The 16,000-nt window shown below is 42.6% G+C and overlaps 1 protein-coding gene across 3 annotated transcripts in view; it reads right to left on the minus strand.

Annotated features, from left to right (window-relative positions):
- Positions 1 to 848: 848 nt before the first annotated feature.
- Positions 849 to 16,000, minus strand: part of TMEM131 (transmembrane protein 131) — a 170,836-nt gene continuing 155,684 nt past the window's right edge. For 2 of the 3 annotated variants that reach the window (XM_033100884.1, XM_033100887.1), the window contains 6 exons: positions 10,910 to 11,075; positions 9,680 to 9,801; positions 9,483 to 9,579; positions 8,539 to 8,636; positions 7,649 to 7,809; positions 849 to 1,900 (listed from right to left, as the gene is read on the minus strand). In XM_033100884.1, the coding sequence (XP_032956775.1) occupies positions 1,613 to 1,900; positions 7,649 to 7,809; positions 8,539 to 8,636; positions 9,483 to 9,579; positions 9,680 to 9,801; positions 10,910 to 11,075 (932 nt within the window). In that variant the 3' untranslated portion in view covers positions 849 to 1,612. The remainder of the gene's footprint in view (positions 1,901 to 7,648; positions 7,810 to 8,538; positions 8,637 to 9,482; positions 9,580 to 9,679; positions 9,802 to 10,909; positions 11,076 to 16,000) is intronic. The other variant, XM_033100885.1, reaches the window with a different exon arrangement.

Genomic DNA, 16,000 nt, shown 5'->3' on the forward strand with positions numbered 1-16,000 from the left:
CCTGATGGAGGCAAGATGCACCAACATTTTCGTTTTGTAAATGAGGGTTACCATGACGGTCACCTGTTTTCATAGCTTTATAACACCTTGTTACTTTATAACACCTTATTACTTGTTTTGGCATAGATTCTCGTGCCTTAAGTATGTTCTGACTCTGCAAGTGTCACAGCAGACCCTGCCATTGAGACTACAAGTCCAGGTCCACCTGGAGCCCTGAGGGCTCTGGTGTCCCCAAGGGACAAACCACAGGGTAGAGAAGCGGTGTGGCTGGTTTGCTGAATTTTGGTGTAAAGCAGAGAAAAAGTCGGACTCAATATCACTCAGTACAAGGTTTCAATTGAACCACTCTGACCTTCTTGGGGATGGTTGGATTTCATCAGGATGTGCTTGACATCAAACATTTATGTTTAGCTTCTCCTGGTTACCCAGCAAAGGTTGTGTGTCCAAAGGCTGGCTTTAAAACAGACTGGAAATAAGAGCAAGTTGGAGCAGGTAACTTTCTGAAAGATAACCCCACCAATGCATCCTGGCATACCAGACTAGCCTGCTATCTGTGTAGTCTGGACAGGTACCATTTGGAGAAGTTGAGGGAGGAGTTTTAAAATTGGAAAGGAGTCAACACACTTCTATTTAAAAGGAAACATAAATTTCAGATGTGTAAACTTTTTCTATCAAGGACCTTCAGTGATTGCCATGGAAATACACAGAATTTAATCAGATCTCAGAGGTTCCAGCTGTGATAAATCAAATGTCATAGAAGTGAGTGAGCACGGCTCACCTGGGTGTGGGAGAATCAATACACAGGCACCTTGCATGTATAAAAAGGAACACACACAACAATTCAAGGCTTTTGAAAAAAGCATCATTTATTTCAAAGTACAACACAAAGTTGTATTTTAAAGAAATACACATTCAATCTTGTACCAAGACTGGGCTATGTGCATTTCGGTTTATCTTTAAAATAAGTTCAGGTATACAAATGTTACATACCTCAAGTACAAACAGCACAGAAAATGCAGATGGTCTCAAATGAATGTTTTCACATTCATTCAAACACTGTTCTTCAAGTTGACTTACATTTCTGTAATCTGCTTTTAAACCAGGACAGCCTTATTTTAAAAAAATACTCTGTTTTTCAGCACAAAGTCCTCATACATTTTTAAAATTAGATCTTGGTGCATAATATTGTGAAATTATTAAAAACCAAACTTAATACTTGGTAATTTAATAGAATTGTCACATGCCAGGACTTCTGAATCAACTCAAATTATTTCCTTAGCTGAAATGGCAAATTTATATTTCTACAGATAAATAAAGAATGGAAGAAGACTGGCGGTGGAAAATTGGTAACAGTAAAGGTTTTCAGATGTACAGGTCTTATAAGAGTTTGTGGCTGAGTCCAGACTTTTCTCTAAAGCACAACAGCAAATCTCACGTTATCATAATTGCAAGAAAGATCCAAAAGCAGCGAGTGGTCCAAGCCTGCCCTGCTTGAGTCTGTTTTGCAAAGATGGGGGAGGGTATGGGATGCTACAGCAGTGAGAGCCTCAGAGCCATCTCAGAAGCTGGCATATGATCTAGACGAGGGGAGCCACTATTTTTTGGTGTGTGCCTAATTGCAGTTCTCATGAGGGAAGTGTGAATTCGACCATGGGTCAGAGCTTCTTCTTCCAATTGTGGGGCTCCATATGCGCCAGGGGTTGTAGGTCTGTCCCAAGTCCTCGGCCGGAGCGGAGGCAGAAGGGGCGTGAGGAGCAGAGTTCTCTGTGCCCATGAGGCCAATGCCGGTCAGCGTGCTGGCCGGAGTGGTGAAGGGCAGGGCGCTGGTAAGGTTGCTGGACCAGATGGAGCTGCTGAACGGAGTGCTGGACCACACGCTGCTGCTGTTGCCCAGGATTGACTGGCAAAACAAGACACAACAAGGTGTGAGCGTGGGGTTCGGGACAGGTGGCCAGGCAGGCAGGTGTGAGGGGATGTGGAAAATGGGCTGGGCCATAGTGAAATTTGTTTTAAAACAAATGTGCTATATATAGGTATAGCCCTCCAGAGTCTGAGCACATGGTCGTGATATTTTAAAGGACCCAAATCCAGCCCTGCCTGTCCCTGTAAATAGAGTCCCAGCTGCCAGCCACGACAGCTGGCCCCTCTGTGGCAGACTGGGACAGTGGGCCGGCGCAGCCTGGAGCTGTTCTAAGGACGAGATACCTGTAAGACAAGTCAAACGCTTACAGATGGAGACAAACTTTGGAGTCTACACGTATGAAGTGAACACTAGGACCGTTAAACCTTGCTTCTCTAATTTAGTTTCCTGAGAATGAAGAAGTAATTATAGTCGGACAAGATCTTTGTCATAATTTTGTGAAAGCTGAAGCCAGTGATCACTTCCCTTGGTAAGAATATTTTTCTGGAGCATGCATGCTTTTCACAGAAACATTTAGCTGAAAGCAAACAAATGCACATTAGAAAGCTTAGGCGAAGACACAGGTGCTTCTCAGAAACAAAAGTGGTGCTCCCCGACCCGCTCCCCTCCTACCCCTCCTCCCGATCGCAGCTTCTGTTGGGCCTGAGGGCCTGCATTCAGCTCGACCTTGGACATGGTAGAACTTAAGCTGGGCCGACGACCACACTTGCTGTGCAATAACTTTTTAGTTTGATGTAGTCCCATTTGTTTATTTTTTCAGTGTTTTTCATGTGTTTTCCATGCAAGAATGGACATATTGAAAACCTATCGCTAAGAGCAATGTCAGAGAGTCTCTCTGTCTACTGCCTGCGTTTTCTTCTAGGAGTTTTATAGTTTCGGGTCTTACATTTAAATCTCTAATCCATTTTGTGTTCATTCTTGTATATATTGTAAGAAGGTAGTTCAGTTTCATTTTTTCATCTATCTGTCCAGGCTTCCCAACACCATTTATTGAAGAGACTGTCTCTACCCCATTGTATATTCTTGCCTTCTTTACATAGATTAAAGGGCCATACAGGCATGGGTTTATTTCTGGGCTCTCTATCCTGTTCCATTGATCTGTGTGTCTGTTTTTATACCAGTACCATACTGTTTTGATTTCTACAGCCTTGTAGTGTAGTTTGATATCAGTAGTGTGATACCTCCAACTTTGTTTTTCTTTCTCAAGATTGCTGTGGCTCTTCAGGGTCTTTTGTGGTTTCATATAAATTCTAGGAATGTTTGTTCTAGTTCTGTGAAAAATGCCACTGGTATTTGCACTGAATTACACTGCATCTACAAGTATAGATTGCTTTGGGCACTATGGACATTTTAACGATGTTAATTCTTCCTATCCATGAGCCCAGTATATGCTTCCATTTATTTCTTTTTCTTCAATTTTTTCCTTTAATATCTTATACTTTTCCAAGTACAGATCTTTTATCTCCTGGGTTAAATTCATTCCTAGGTATTTTATTCTTTCTGATGCTATTGTAAATGGGATTGTTTTCTTAATTTTTCCTTCTGATAGTTTGTTATTGGTGTATACAAACGCAACCGATTTCTGAATATTAATTTTGTATACTGAATACTGAATTCATTTATTAGTTCCAATAGTTTTTTTTGTGTGTGGAATTCTTAGGGTTCTCTCTATATAGTAGTGTGTCATTTGCAAATAATGGCAGTTTTATTTCTTCCTTTCCAATTAGGATGCTTTTATTTCTTTTTCTTGTCTGACTACTGTGGCTAGGACTTCCAATACTGTGTTGAATTAAAGTGGTGAAAGTGGATATGCTTGTTTTGTTCCTGATCTTAAGGAGAACGAACGCTTTTTAGCTTTTCCCTGTTGAGTATGATGTTAGCTGTGGGTTTGTCATATATGGCCTTTATTATGTTGAGATATGTTCCCTCTATCACCACTTTCCTGAGAGTTTTTATCATAAATGGATGTTGGATTTTGCCAAATGCCTTTTCTTTTCATACAATCGTATCTTTTTTATCCTTCCTTTTGTCCATGTAGTGTATCACGTTAACTTATTTGCAGATATTGAACTAACCTTGTATCCCGTGAAGAAATCCCACTTGATTGTGGTGTATGACCTTCTTAATATATTGCTGAATTTAGTCTGCTAATATTTTGTTGAGGATTTTTGCATCTATGTTCATCAGGGACATTGACCTATAATTTTGTTTTTTTTGTGGTGTCTTTGTCTGATTTTGGTATGAGGGTAATGCTGTCCTCGTAAAAGGAGTTTGGGAGACTTCCCTCCTTTACAGTTATTTGGAATAGTTTAATAAGGATAGGTATTAATACCTCCTTGAATGTTTGGTAAAATTCACCTGTGAAGCCGTCTGGTCCAGGACTTTTATTTGTTGGGAGTTTTTTGATTACCGATTCCATTTTGTTAGTAGTTATCAGTCTGTTCAGATATTGCTTCCTCCTGATTCAGTCTCAGAAGATTGTATGTTTCTAGGAATATGTATCCGTTTCCTCCAGGTTGTCCAATTTATTGGCGTATAATTGCTCGTAGTATTTTCTTATAATTCTTTGTATTTCTGTCAGTTGTCACTTTCATTTCTGATTTTATTTGGGTCCTCTCTTTTTTCTTGATGAGTGTGGATAAAGGTTTATCAATTTTATCTTTGCAAAGAATCTGCTCTTGGTTTCATTGATGTTTTCTATTCTTTCAGATTCTGTTTCATTTATTTCTGCTCTGATCTTATTTCCTTCCTTCTGCTCACTTTAGTCCATTTACATTTAAAGTAGTTATTTACAGGTATGTAGTTATTGTCATTTTATCAATTGTTTTCTGTTTTTGTAGTTCTTCTGTTACTTTCTTACTTTCTTGCTGTCTTCTTTTGTATATTGATAACTTTCTATAGTGTTATGTTTTAGATTCCTTTACTCTTTATTTCTTGTATACCTCTTGTAAATTTTTGGTTTGTGGTTATCATGTGCTTCCTATATACTAAGCTATGTTTATATCAATGTATTTTAAGTTGATGGTCACTTATGTTCAGACACATTCTATAATCACTACAATTTTTACTCATCCTTCCATGTTTGTGTCATTATTTGTGTATCCCTTAAATTGTTACTGTAATTACACATATCTTTCTACTTCTGTCATTAAATCTTTGTAATAGCTTTATAATTAGTTCATCCACTGGTTTTAAATGTTTGCCTTTGTCTTGAGAATTTTTTTCTTTCCTATATTTTCTTATTCATATTTTTGATCTTTTCTTCTTAATGCAGTCTCTTTAACATTTCTTCTAAAACTGGTTTGGTTGTGATGAACTCCTTTAGCTTTTTCTTGTTTGGGAAGCTCTTTATCTGTCCTTCAATTCTAAATGATAAGCTTTGCTGGGTAGAGTAATCTTGGCTGTAGGTCCTTGCTTTTCATCACTTGAATATTTTATGCCAATCCTTTCTGGCCTGCGAAGTTTCTGTTGAGAAATCAGCTGACAGAAATCAGCTGTCCCAGCTGACAATCAGCTGGGAGCTTCTTTAAAAGTAACTGCTTTTCTCTTGCTGCTTTTAAGATTCTTCCTTTGTCTTTAAACTTTGGCATTTTAATCGTGATGTATCTTGTTGTGGGCCTGTTTGGGTTAATCTTGTTTGGGACTCTGCGCTTCCTGGGCTTGTATGTTTATTCACTTTGCCAGGTTAGGGAAGTTTTCTGTCATTATTTCTTCAAATAGGTTTTCAATCCCTTGTTCTCTCTTCTCCTTCTGGTACCCCTATATGCAGATGTTGGCACACTCGATGAGGCCCCTTAAGTGATCCTCATTTTAAAACTTCTGTTTTTCTTTTTGCTGTTCTAATTGGGTGTTTCCTGCTACCTTGCCTTCCAGATCATTCATCATGTGATATGCTGTTGATTTCTTCTAGTGCATTCATTTCACTGATTGTATTCTTCACTTCTTTTTTATGTCTTCTATATCTTTGTTGAAGTTCTCCCTGAGTTCAGTCTATTTTTCCCCTCAGTTCACTAAGCAACCTTACAACCAGTGTTTTGAACTCTGCATCTGGAAGACTGTTTGCCTCCACTTTTAGTTCTTCTTCTGGAGTTTTCCTGGAAGCTCTTTCATCAGGGACATGTTTCTTTGTCTCACTGTGGCCTACTCCCTGTGTTTGTTTCTATGTATTAAGTAGATCTGCTACATTTCCTGGTCATGGCAGATTGGCCTTACATAGCAGATGTCCCATGGGGCCCATTGGTGCAGTCTCCCTGGTCTCCTGAGCTCCAGGTGTGTCCTATGTGTGGGTTGTGTGCTCTCCTGGTGTAGATGAGCCTTGACTGCTGTTGGCACATCGGTGGGATTGACCCTCAGGCTGACTGACTGTGAGGGCTGGATGTGACTACAGTGGAGAAGCTGTTGTATGGGGGCTACCAGGCTGTGGTGCCAGCTGAATGCACCCTTTGGGTGTGTCACTTGTGGAGCTGGTTGGGTGGTGCTCTCTGTGGTCTGAAGCTGACCACCAGATGTGTTGGGTCTGGAGCCTCTTGAACCTGCCTTGGGGCCACCTAGTAGGAGCTACAAAGTGACCTGTGGTTGGTTGCTGCTTGTGTTGGGCTTGGAGGCGCTTGGGAGTCTATTCTGCAAACTGAGGCCAGCTGACACTTGTGCCTGGTTTGTGGCTACGTAATTGAGGCTGTGTTCCAAGTCAAGGCTGGCAGCTGCTTATGCCAGCCTGAGACCCCTGATGGGCGTTACAATGCAAGTGGAAACTGGTCTCCATTTGTGCCAGGCTTAGGGCTGCTTAGCAAGAGGTACCGGGCACACTGAGGCCAGCTGCTGCTTCTTTGGGGTTTGTGGACCTTTGAGAGATTTTAGGAAAGTCTGCAGTGCAAACTGAGGCAGGGTACTTGTGTGGAGGAGCCCCTGCAAGAGGTTTTGTGGTGAGTTGGGTGGGGTCTCAGGGCATCATCAGGGTGGGGCAAAGCATGTTAGCCAGGTTAATAAAGAGCTCAGATTTGGCACCCACCTGAGCAGGGTTGGCTGGGTAGGGGGAGAGTTCAACAAAGGAACAATGTCATGAGCCAGCAGCTCTGTCCCTGGAGACAGCTGCCATGAACCTTGGTCCTTCATCCCTCTTTCCAAAGCTATTCAATTTAGTTCCTCCCCGTATGTCCCTGGCACCTTTAGAGCTGCTGCCCCAGAGCTGGAACTCAGGGTGCGTGAGTCTGAGTGCAGGCCCTTTAAGAGCAGTCTTGGTTTCTAGCAGCCCTTTGTCTCTCTGAGATGCAATCCCTGCTGGTTTGCACAACCAGGTGTTGTGGGGGGTTTCCTCTTCCCGGCACTGGAGTCCAGGGCTGGGGTGCTCAGTGTGGGGTTGAGAGAGCTTCCCTGCCCCACCTACCAGTCTCCACGTGGCTTCTTCTGTATGTGCTTAGTTATAGGACTTCTGTTCAGCTAGACTTGAGGTGGTCTCAATGATGGCTATTCTATCATTTAGTTAATTCTGATGTGGTTGTGGGACCTGGTGAGCACAGTGTTTACCTACTCTGCCATCTTGACTGGAAGCCTCCTCTTCTCCTAAGTTCTTGACTATAATGCTCTGAAGAATACTGATGAGTCACTTTGGCAAGTACAGAGACACAGCAAGTAGACAATAACAGTACTAAGCCACCCCTTCCAAACTGCTACTGCTATTTGTTAATAACTGCCAGTGGCAGTAAAGATGAGAGAGCCCAGAGTACTCACTGTGGCCGTGTGGGTGGGAGAGCCGGAACTGGCTGGCCAGGAAGGACTGGGATCCGTCCCTGGAGAGTCCCACAGGTACGAAGGGCCACTGCTGAACTCATTCCAGCTCCTCTGGGAGGCCTGACTGCATGCTCGAGATAATCCAAGTTTGCTGAAAACTTCTGAAAATAAGGACACAATTGTCAAGTCCGCATTTTATTTTGCCGTGCTCACCTAGGAGAGGATGGGGCATTCCCTCAGTGGCACTTATCCCACCTCCGCTCACTTGGAGCCATCACAACTACTTTGTCAGTTCCCACCACACTGGGGCGGGGGTTGGGGGGTGGAGCACTGGGGAAGTTCCCCAGAACTCAAGCACACGACACATGGTTTGCATCCTTCGCCCAAACCTCTCACTGGGTGACATCAAATGCAAACATCCCTCAGCTCTAACATTACAATCACAGCTAATGCTAATACCTCTAATTCTGGCCAGCAAGGAAAAGCGAGGAGCCCCAGCATAGCCAGGAGTCACCTTTCAGGCACACAATCCTTTCTTGAAGCTCTTAGATGAGTGCTGTGACGCACCGAGCAGGACTCACAGAGCATCGAGCCTGTTCCCTGCACCTCTAGGCTGGGAGGGGACCCTTCCTACAGGCTCTTGCTGGGCCCACGCATCCACCCAGCACAGCAAGAACAGACCTGCTTCCCTGAGGTCAGCCCACACATCTTATGTCTACTGGTGCCTGAATGCAAGTACAAAGACATGTATCTTTTAGAAATGTCTGGTCCATAACAATCATGCCCGCTTCTCTATCTCAGCGTATTTCTCCACACACAGAATTAGACATCATTTGCCCCCTTCTTTGGCCACAGGCTTATTAGTTACAGGTCTAGTGTTAAACACTCACCACCGGTTAGGTTAAAAGAATTCCCAAATGCGGAGAATGAATTGAGGGGTGTGAAGTCAGGGCTGCTGGGGTTGCTGACAGGACTCCACAAACCCGAGCTAAAAGTTACAAGAAGAAAATGCAATAAAATATATGACGGTTAGCAGAAACAGGTCCATTAAGTATGGCTTCACAAACTGGAGGTGCTGCTTCAACTGGGGTTACTCAAACATTAAACACAAAGACAGAGGGGAGAACTGGGAAATAGCTTCTCTACCATAGAGGGTTAAGGCACAGAGAGTTCCAGAGTGTCTTATCACAAGCCAAGAGCCTGTGCAAAGTAAGTTTTAAAGTAAAAACAGCTTTTTTCCTTATGTTTACTTTTTGGTAATGGAGGATTTATTAAACTATTTCAAATCCAGGACTCATTTATTTTTTAGTGCTGAGCAGGTACAACTGGGTCTCTGCTTCCTGACAGTCTATTATGACTTGTTATGCATCTGGGAAGGTGAAGTGATGCACTCACACGCCACCATGCCCACCACAGGGGCTCTGGGTCAACAAAGTGGCACGGCCAATAATTTACTATAAATTGTTTACTATTAGCTCAAATTTCCTTCCTCTCAAATTCATTTTTGTTCTTGTGTTCCTAATGATCAGATGCCATCCTTTCTTACAGGAGGTCAAGGTAACGGAGAAGGATGAGAACTGATTTAAAACGGGAACACGACTGTCACTGTGTGCTGGGTGAGGTGTGTTGTGTGCACCTCCTTTTCGCTGTCAGAGAACAACCAGGCTGCCTGCTTCCACCCATGGCCAGGTTCTCCCAGAGGCCTGGACCACTTCTGACAAATGCCGACTTTAATCTACGGAAGAACATGCCTGAAATGCGGGTACGGATGGAAGGTGCCAACCCGACCTGAGAAGCCTCTCCATCTCTGCTGGGTTGGAATGGTCTACTGTACCTGTCTGAGCCGTCGCTGTCAACAGGAGTGTGTGAGATGCCAAGGCTGCTGGAAAAGTCTGTTTTGTTTGAAGAAACTTTAGTGAAGCCATTCCCACCTGTAACAATGGACTCTGAATCAATCAAAGGCAATCAGGCCCAAGGTAAGTCCTTCATGCCCACAGTCCCGCTGGGACAGGCTGACACCAGGCCACTTACCCGGGCTCTTGTCGTACCCGGCCGTAACTGCAGCAAAAGTGGGGTTGCCGTTCTTGCCGGGGAGCGAGGCTGCTTTTGCCAATTTGTGTTTGCTTCCATTTGGATGCTTGGTTTTAGGGTCACTGAAGGAAAAGGGGAACAGAGAACAACTCATTCCTTGTCAGCACTGCCCTTGGAGGCCTGGGGGCCTGGGGAACACTTGTCTTAGGGCTGTGGCTCCCCCATGGTTGAACCCATGCAGCCAGCACCTGCACTGTGGCTGGTCCATGGAAATGCTCTGGGACCTCCAACTGTGCAGTCAGATGGGGCAGAGGGAAGGTGGGGGGTTGGGGGGTAAGAAAATACAAGACCACTAAAGAGACCAGGACTGGAAAGCTGTTTCAGAAGAGCACTAGGAAAGGGGGCCACTAGGCAGTGAACAAGGAGAATGTGAGTGCCTGGCAGGGGACAACACACGGTGGACCCGTCCTTAGAAAGCCGCCTCCCTCAGCAGGGGCTAAGCAGCTCCGGGCAGCCTCCCCCAGCCTCAGCAGCTGCTGCCTCTTCTGGCAAGAGTTCAGAACCAGGCAGGCACACCTCCTTATGTGCAGAGCAGGGGAGGTGACAGTCCCTAACCCGCCCTTGCTGGGAGGATGAGATGCCGTGACAGCTGTGTGGTGCCGAGAATCGTGCCGGCACGTGGTCACAGTCATCATTGCGGTGATCGTACTCTACAAGTCAGATACACACACGTGTGGCTGTGCCCCCAGTGAGCAGTGCTGGTTGACGTGTCCCGCCTGGCTGGGGCATGTCACCGTGGCAGCACTGCCGTGGCAGCTGTCCTGTTCCAGACTCTGCCTTGGTAACTGAGCTAAACTGCCGTAAGGTCCAAACAAATGCCATCAACCCATCCCTGAGCCTCCCAGGACCTCTCCCGTGCACTCCACTTACTGCTGAGTGTGCCGCTGACTCGTGACTGAGAACCTAATTCTAATAAGTCAGATCATGCATTTCCAGTCCATGGGGGAGAGAAGCTAAGGGAGGAAAGCGGGTGCTGCTGGGGTCGGGCACCAACATGGAGGCATTCAGGGGGAACTGACCCCAGGTGAAAGGCAGAACAACTGTCAGCGGCAGACGCAGGAGGCAGGACAGCAGTCCGTGGCCACTGAGCGTTTCCGTTCAATGGGAGGCAGCCTCAGGCTTCTGGAGCACTTACCTGTTTGAGGAACAGGAAGTGACCGGTAGGCCTACCTGCTGGAGCTGCTGTTGACGATGCTGCTGTAGCTGCTGCGGGATGTGAGCGGGCACGGTGCGGCGGGCGGGGATGGAGAGGCGGGTGTCGGCGAGGTCTGGCGTTGTTTTAAGAAAATGTCTGCGTTGAGGGTTTGCAGAGAAAGTTTATACAGACTATCGGTAGCTGGAAAGTAAAAATAAAAGATCTCTTTAATGTGGTATTTCACTCTTCAAAATCACTTCCTTTTGGTGTTCTACTTGGTACCATACAGAACACAAAAACCTCTACAGAAAAACAAAATTAAACCTTTTATGTGTGTTCTGTTCAAAGGCTTAAAGAAAACTAGGGGAGCAGCTTCTTTCTGCATTATAGGGCCCTCCCGGAATCACCGGCGGGGCCCCTTGCTCTGCTGTGTGTGCAAGATCTCCTGGACAGGTCTGGTCTTCTTCCCTGTGTCCTATGTCTCTCAGGGATAGGCAGGGGAAATCACATGTGGGACTGCAAGTCTCTGTGCTTGCACACATGTTCACACCTGTGGCAGGTGAGGAGCCCTGGGCAATACATCCCCAAGTTTGCCACGTAATACCTTGTGCTCCGCACACCTGGTTTACAAGGATACAAACTCTTAATATAGTCCTGCTGCCCTTTAGGGTAATGCCTACACAGCAGTTTTGAAAATTTTTTAAAGAAAAAATTCTAGTGTTATGAGATATTTTTTCTGCACTCACCAAACAGAAACACATGTGTCAAGATGCACAGTAGGTAAATGCCACGCTCACCTTCTCCTATGACCACATCAAAATTACAACTAAATTAGAACTAAAAACAGAACAAGCCTAAAGTGAGTAGAAGGAAGGAACAAGATCAGACCAGAAATAAATAAAATAGAGTCTAAAAAACAATAGAAAAGATCAATAAAACCAAGAGCTAGTTCTCTGAAAAGATAAAACCGTGTTTCCCCGAAAATAAGACCTAGCCAGAACATCAGCTCTAATGCGTCTTTTGGAGCAAAAATTAATATAAGACCCAGTTTTATTTTAATATAAGACCGGTATAATATATAACATAATATAACACAATGTAGTATAATGTAATATAATATAATATGATTAATATAACATAACACAATGCAAGATCAGGTCTTATATTTTTTGCTCCAAAAGATGTATTAGTGCTGATGGTCCGGCTAGGGCTTACTTTGGGGGAAACACGGAATTTATAACCATACTCATCAAGAAAAACTGAGAGAGGACCCAAATAAAAATCAGAAATGAAAGAGAAGGGATGACTGACACCACAGAAATACAAAGGATTATAAGAAAATACTACGAGCAATTATATGCCAACAAATTGGACAACCTGGAAGAATGGATAAATTCCTAGAAACATACAATCTTTTAAGATAATCAGGAAGTAACAGAAAATATGAACAGACTGATAACTAATAACAAAATGGAATCAGTCATCCAAAAACTCCCAAAACACAAAAGTCCTGGACCAGACAGCTTCACAGGTGAATTTTACCAAACATTCAAAGAGGTATTAATACCTATCCTTATTAAACTATTCCAAATAACTGTAAAGGAGGGAAGTCTCCCAAACTCCTTTTACGAGGACAGCATTACCCTCATACCAAAATCAGACAAAGACACCACAAAAAAACAAAATTATAGGTCAATGTCCCTGATGAACATAGATGCAAAAATCCTCAACAAAATATTAGCAGACTGAATTCAGCAATACATTAAGAAGATCATACACCAGAATCAAGTGGGATTTCTTCACGGGATACAAGGTTAGTTCAATATCTGCAAATAAGTTATCGTGATACACTACATGGACAAAATGAAGGATAAAAAATATATAGTAGTATAAACAGATGCAGAAAAGGCATTGGGCAAAATCCAACATCCATTTATGATAAAAACTCTAAGGAAAGTGGTGATAGAGGGAACATATCTCAACATAATAAAGGCCATATATGACAAACCCACAGATAACCTCATACTCAACGGGGAAAAGCTTAAAGCGTTCTCCTTAATAGCAGGAACAAAACAAGCATGTCCACTTTGACCACTTTAATTCAACACAGTATTGGAAGTCCTAGCCACAGTAGTCAGACGAGAAAAAGAAATAAAAGGCATCCAAATTGGAAAGGAAGATGTAAAACTGTCATTATTTGCATATGATATACTATATAGAGAGAACCCTAAAGAGTCCACAAAAAAACTATAATGAATTCATTTATCAGTTCTAAAAGTAGCAGGATACAAAGTTAATACTCAGAAATCAGTTGCGTTTTTATACACTAATAACAAACTATCAGAAGGAAAAATTAAGAAAACAATCCCATTTATAATAGCACCAAAGAGAGTAAAATACCTAGGAATGAATTTAATAAAATACCTAGAACTGGATGAGATAAAAGATCTGTTCTCAGAAAACTACAAGGCATTGAAGAAAAAAGTGAAGGAGATACAAATAAAGGCTATACGATACTCATGGATAGGAAGAATTAACATCATTAAAATGTCCTTACTACCCAAAGCAATCTACAGATTCAATGCAATTCCTATCAAAATACCAGTGGCATTTTTCACAGAACTAGAACAAACAATCCTAGAATTTATATGGAACCACAAAAGACCCTGAAAAGCCACAGCAATCTAGAGAAAGAAGAACAAAGTTGGAGGTATCACCTCCCTGATATCAAATTACACTACAAGACTACAGAAATTAAAACAGCATAGTGCTAACATTAAAAACAGACAGATCAATGGAACAGAGAGCCCAGAAATAAACTCATGGTCAATTGATCTATGACAAGGAAGGCAAGAATATGCAATAGGGTAAAGACTGTCTCTTCAATAAATGGTGCTGGGAAAACTGCAAAATACATGCAAAAAAATGAAACTGGACCATTTTTTTACATCACATACAAGAATGTACTCAAAATAGATTAAAGACTTAAACGTAAGACCCAAAACCATAAAACTCCTAGAAGGAAACATGGGCAGTAAACTCTTAAACATTGTTCTTAGTAATATTTTTTTGGATATATCTCCTCTTGCAAAGAAAACAAACAAAATAAAGAAATTGGGATAACATCAAACTAAAAAGTTTTTACACAGTGAAGGAAACCATTAACCTACTGAATGGGAGAAGATATTCACCAATGATACATCTGAGAAGGGGTTAAAGACAAAATATATAAAGAACTCATACAACTTTACCTCAATAAAAGAATCCGATTTAAAAATGGGCAGAAGACTTGAATAGACATTTCTCCAAAGAGAACATACAGATGGCCAATAGACATGAAAAGATGCTCAACATCACTAATCATCAGAGAAATGCAAATAAAAACCACAAAGAGATACCACTTCACACCTGTCAGGATGGCCATCATCAAAAAATCAACAAACAAGTATTGGCAAGGATGTGGAGAAAAGGGAACCCTTGTGCACTGTTGGTGATTGCAAATTGGTGCAGCCGCTATGGAAAACAGTATGGAGGGTCCTCAAAAAATTAAAATAGAACTACCTTATGAAATTCCAGCAATTCCATTTCTGGGTTTATATCTGAAGAAATCTAAAAACACTAATTCAAAAAGACATACGAGATCGGACAATTAAGTTCGCAAACTCATCCCAGAAAAAGTGCTACAGACCTCACTGCTGAATATCACTACAGTCACCTTCAAAGTACTCCCCTTGGGAAACTATGCACTGACGCCAGTGCCTAGTCCATCCTTCAAAGCAATTTTGGAACTATTTTTCTGGAATGGCCATCAGAGCTATTGTCGTACTACCATTGATGTACTGAATGTCACCAAAATGTCTTCCTTTTAATATTTCCTTTATCTTCGGGTAAAGAAAGTAGTCATTAGGGCCCAGATCAGGTGAGTAGGGAGGGTGTTCCAATAGTTATTTGTTTACTGGCTAAAAACTCCCTCATGGACAGTGCCATGTGAGCTGGTACAAGAACCATGAATTGTTGGCAAAAAGTTCAGGTCGTCTTTTTCATGCAGCCTTTCCAGCACTTCCAAACAGTAAACTTGGTTAACTGTTTGTTCAGCTGGTACAAATTCATAATGAATAATCCCTCTGATATCAAAAGGTTAGCAACATCGTTGCAGCAAGTTTGCAACCTTAATTGTCAGAAGTCATATGCACCCCTGTGTTCACTGCAGCATTATTTACAATAGCCAAACAATGGAAGCAACCTAAATGTCCATCAATAGACAAATCGATAAAGACGAAATGGCACATATATACACTGGAATATTACTTGGCCATAAAAAAAGAATGAAATTTTACCATCTGCAACAACATGGATGGACCTAGAGGGTATTGTACTGAGTGAACCAAGCCATACAGAGAAAGATAAATATCACCGTATGATTTCACTTATATGTGGAATTTAAAGAACAAAATAAAACAGAAACAAAGTCATAGATACAGAGAACAAACTGATGGTTACCAAGTGGGAGGGGTGTTGGGGGCTGGGTGAGAGGGGAAGGGATTAAAAAATAAAAACTGGCAGTTACAAAACAGTCACCGGGATGGAAAGTACAGTATAAGGAATATAGTCAATAAGATGGTAATAACTACGTATGGTGTTAGGGGATGCCAGATTAATTGGGGTGATCACTTCGTAAGGCACATAAATATCTAATTGCTATGTTGTACACCTGAAACTAACATATTGTAGGTCAACTGTAATTTAAAAACAAAAAATTGTAAAAGAGTATTTAAAAAAAAGACATCACCTTGCACGGCTACCATGTGTACCTTGGAGGTGGTCCAGCTACTGTGATCCACAGAAGCATAAAAAAACGGTGTAGGCCTCTGTGAACTCAGTCTCCACGGGTTCCCATCTTTGAGGCTGCCCACTCACCCAGTTACCCTGGCACAGCTACCCAGCCCCACTGCCCTCGTTTCTCATCCTTGCCCAGCTTTGTGCATTTCCCGGTCCCCTGCCAGTGGCCTTCCATGCCCTACGCAAGTCCTGCCTACAGAGAGGACAGCCTGCTCTACTCCGATGTCCTTGAGGAGTCTGTTCTCTCACTTCCAGACTGAAGGGGGCTGCCTTGTGATTCTCTCCTC

The sequence above is a fragment of the Rhinolophus ferrumequinum genome, assembly GCF_004115265.2.
Source record: "Rhinolophus ferrumequinum isolate MPI-CBG mRhiFer1 chromosome 13 unlocalized genomic scaffold, mRhiFer1_v1.p Super_scaffold_3, whole genome shotgun sequence".
NCBI lineage: Eukaryota > Metazoa > Chordata > Mammalia > Chiroptera > Rhinolophidae > Rhinolophus > Rhinolophus ferrumequinum.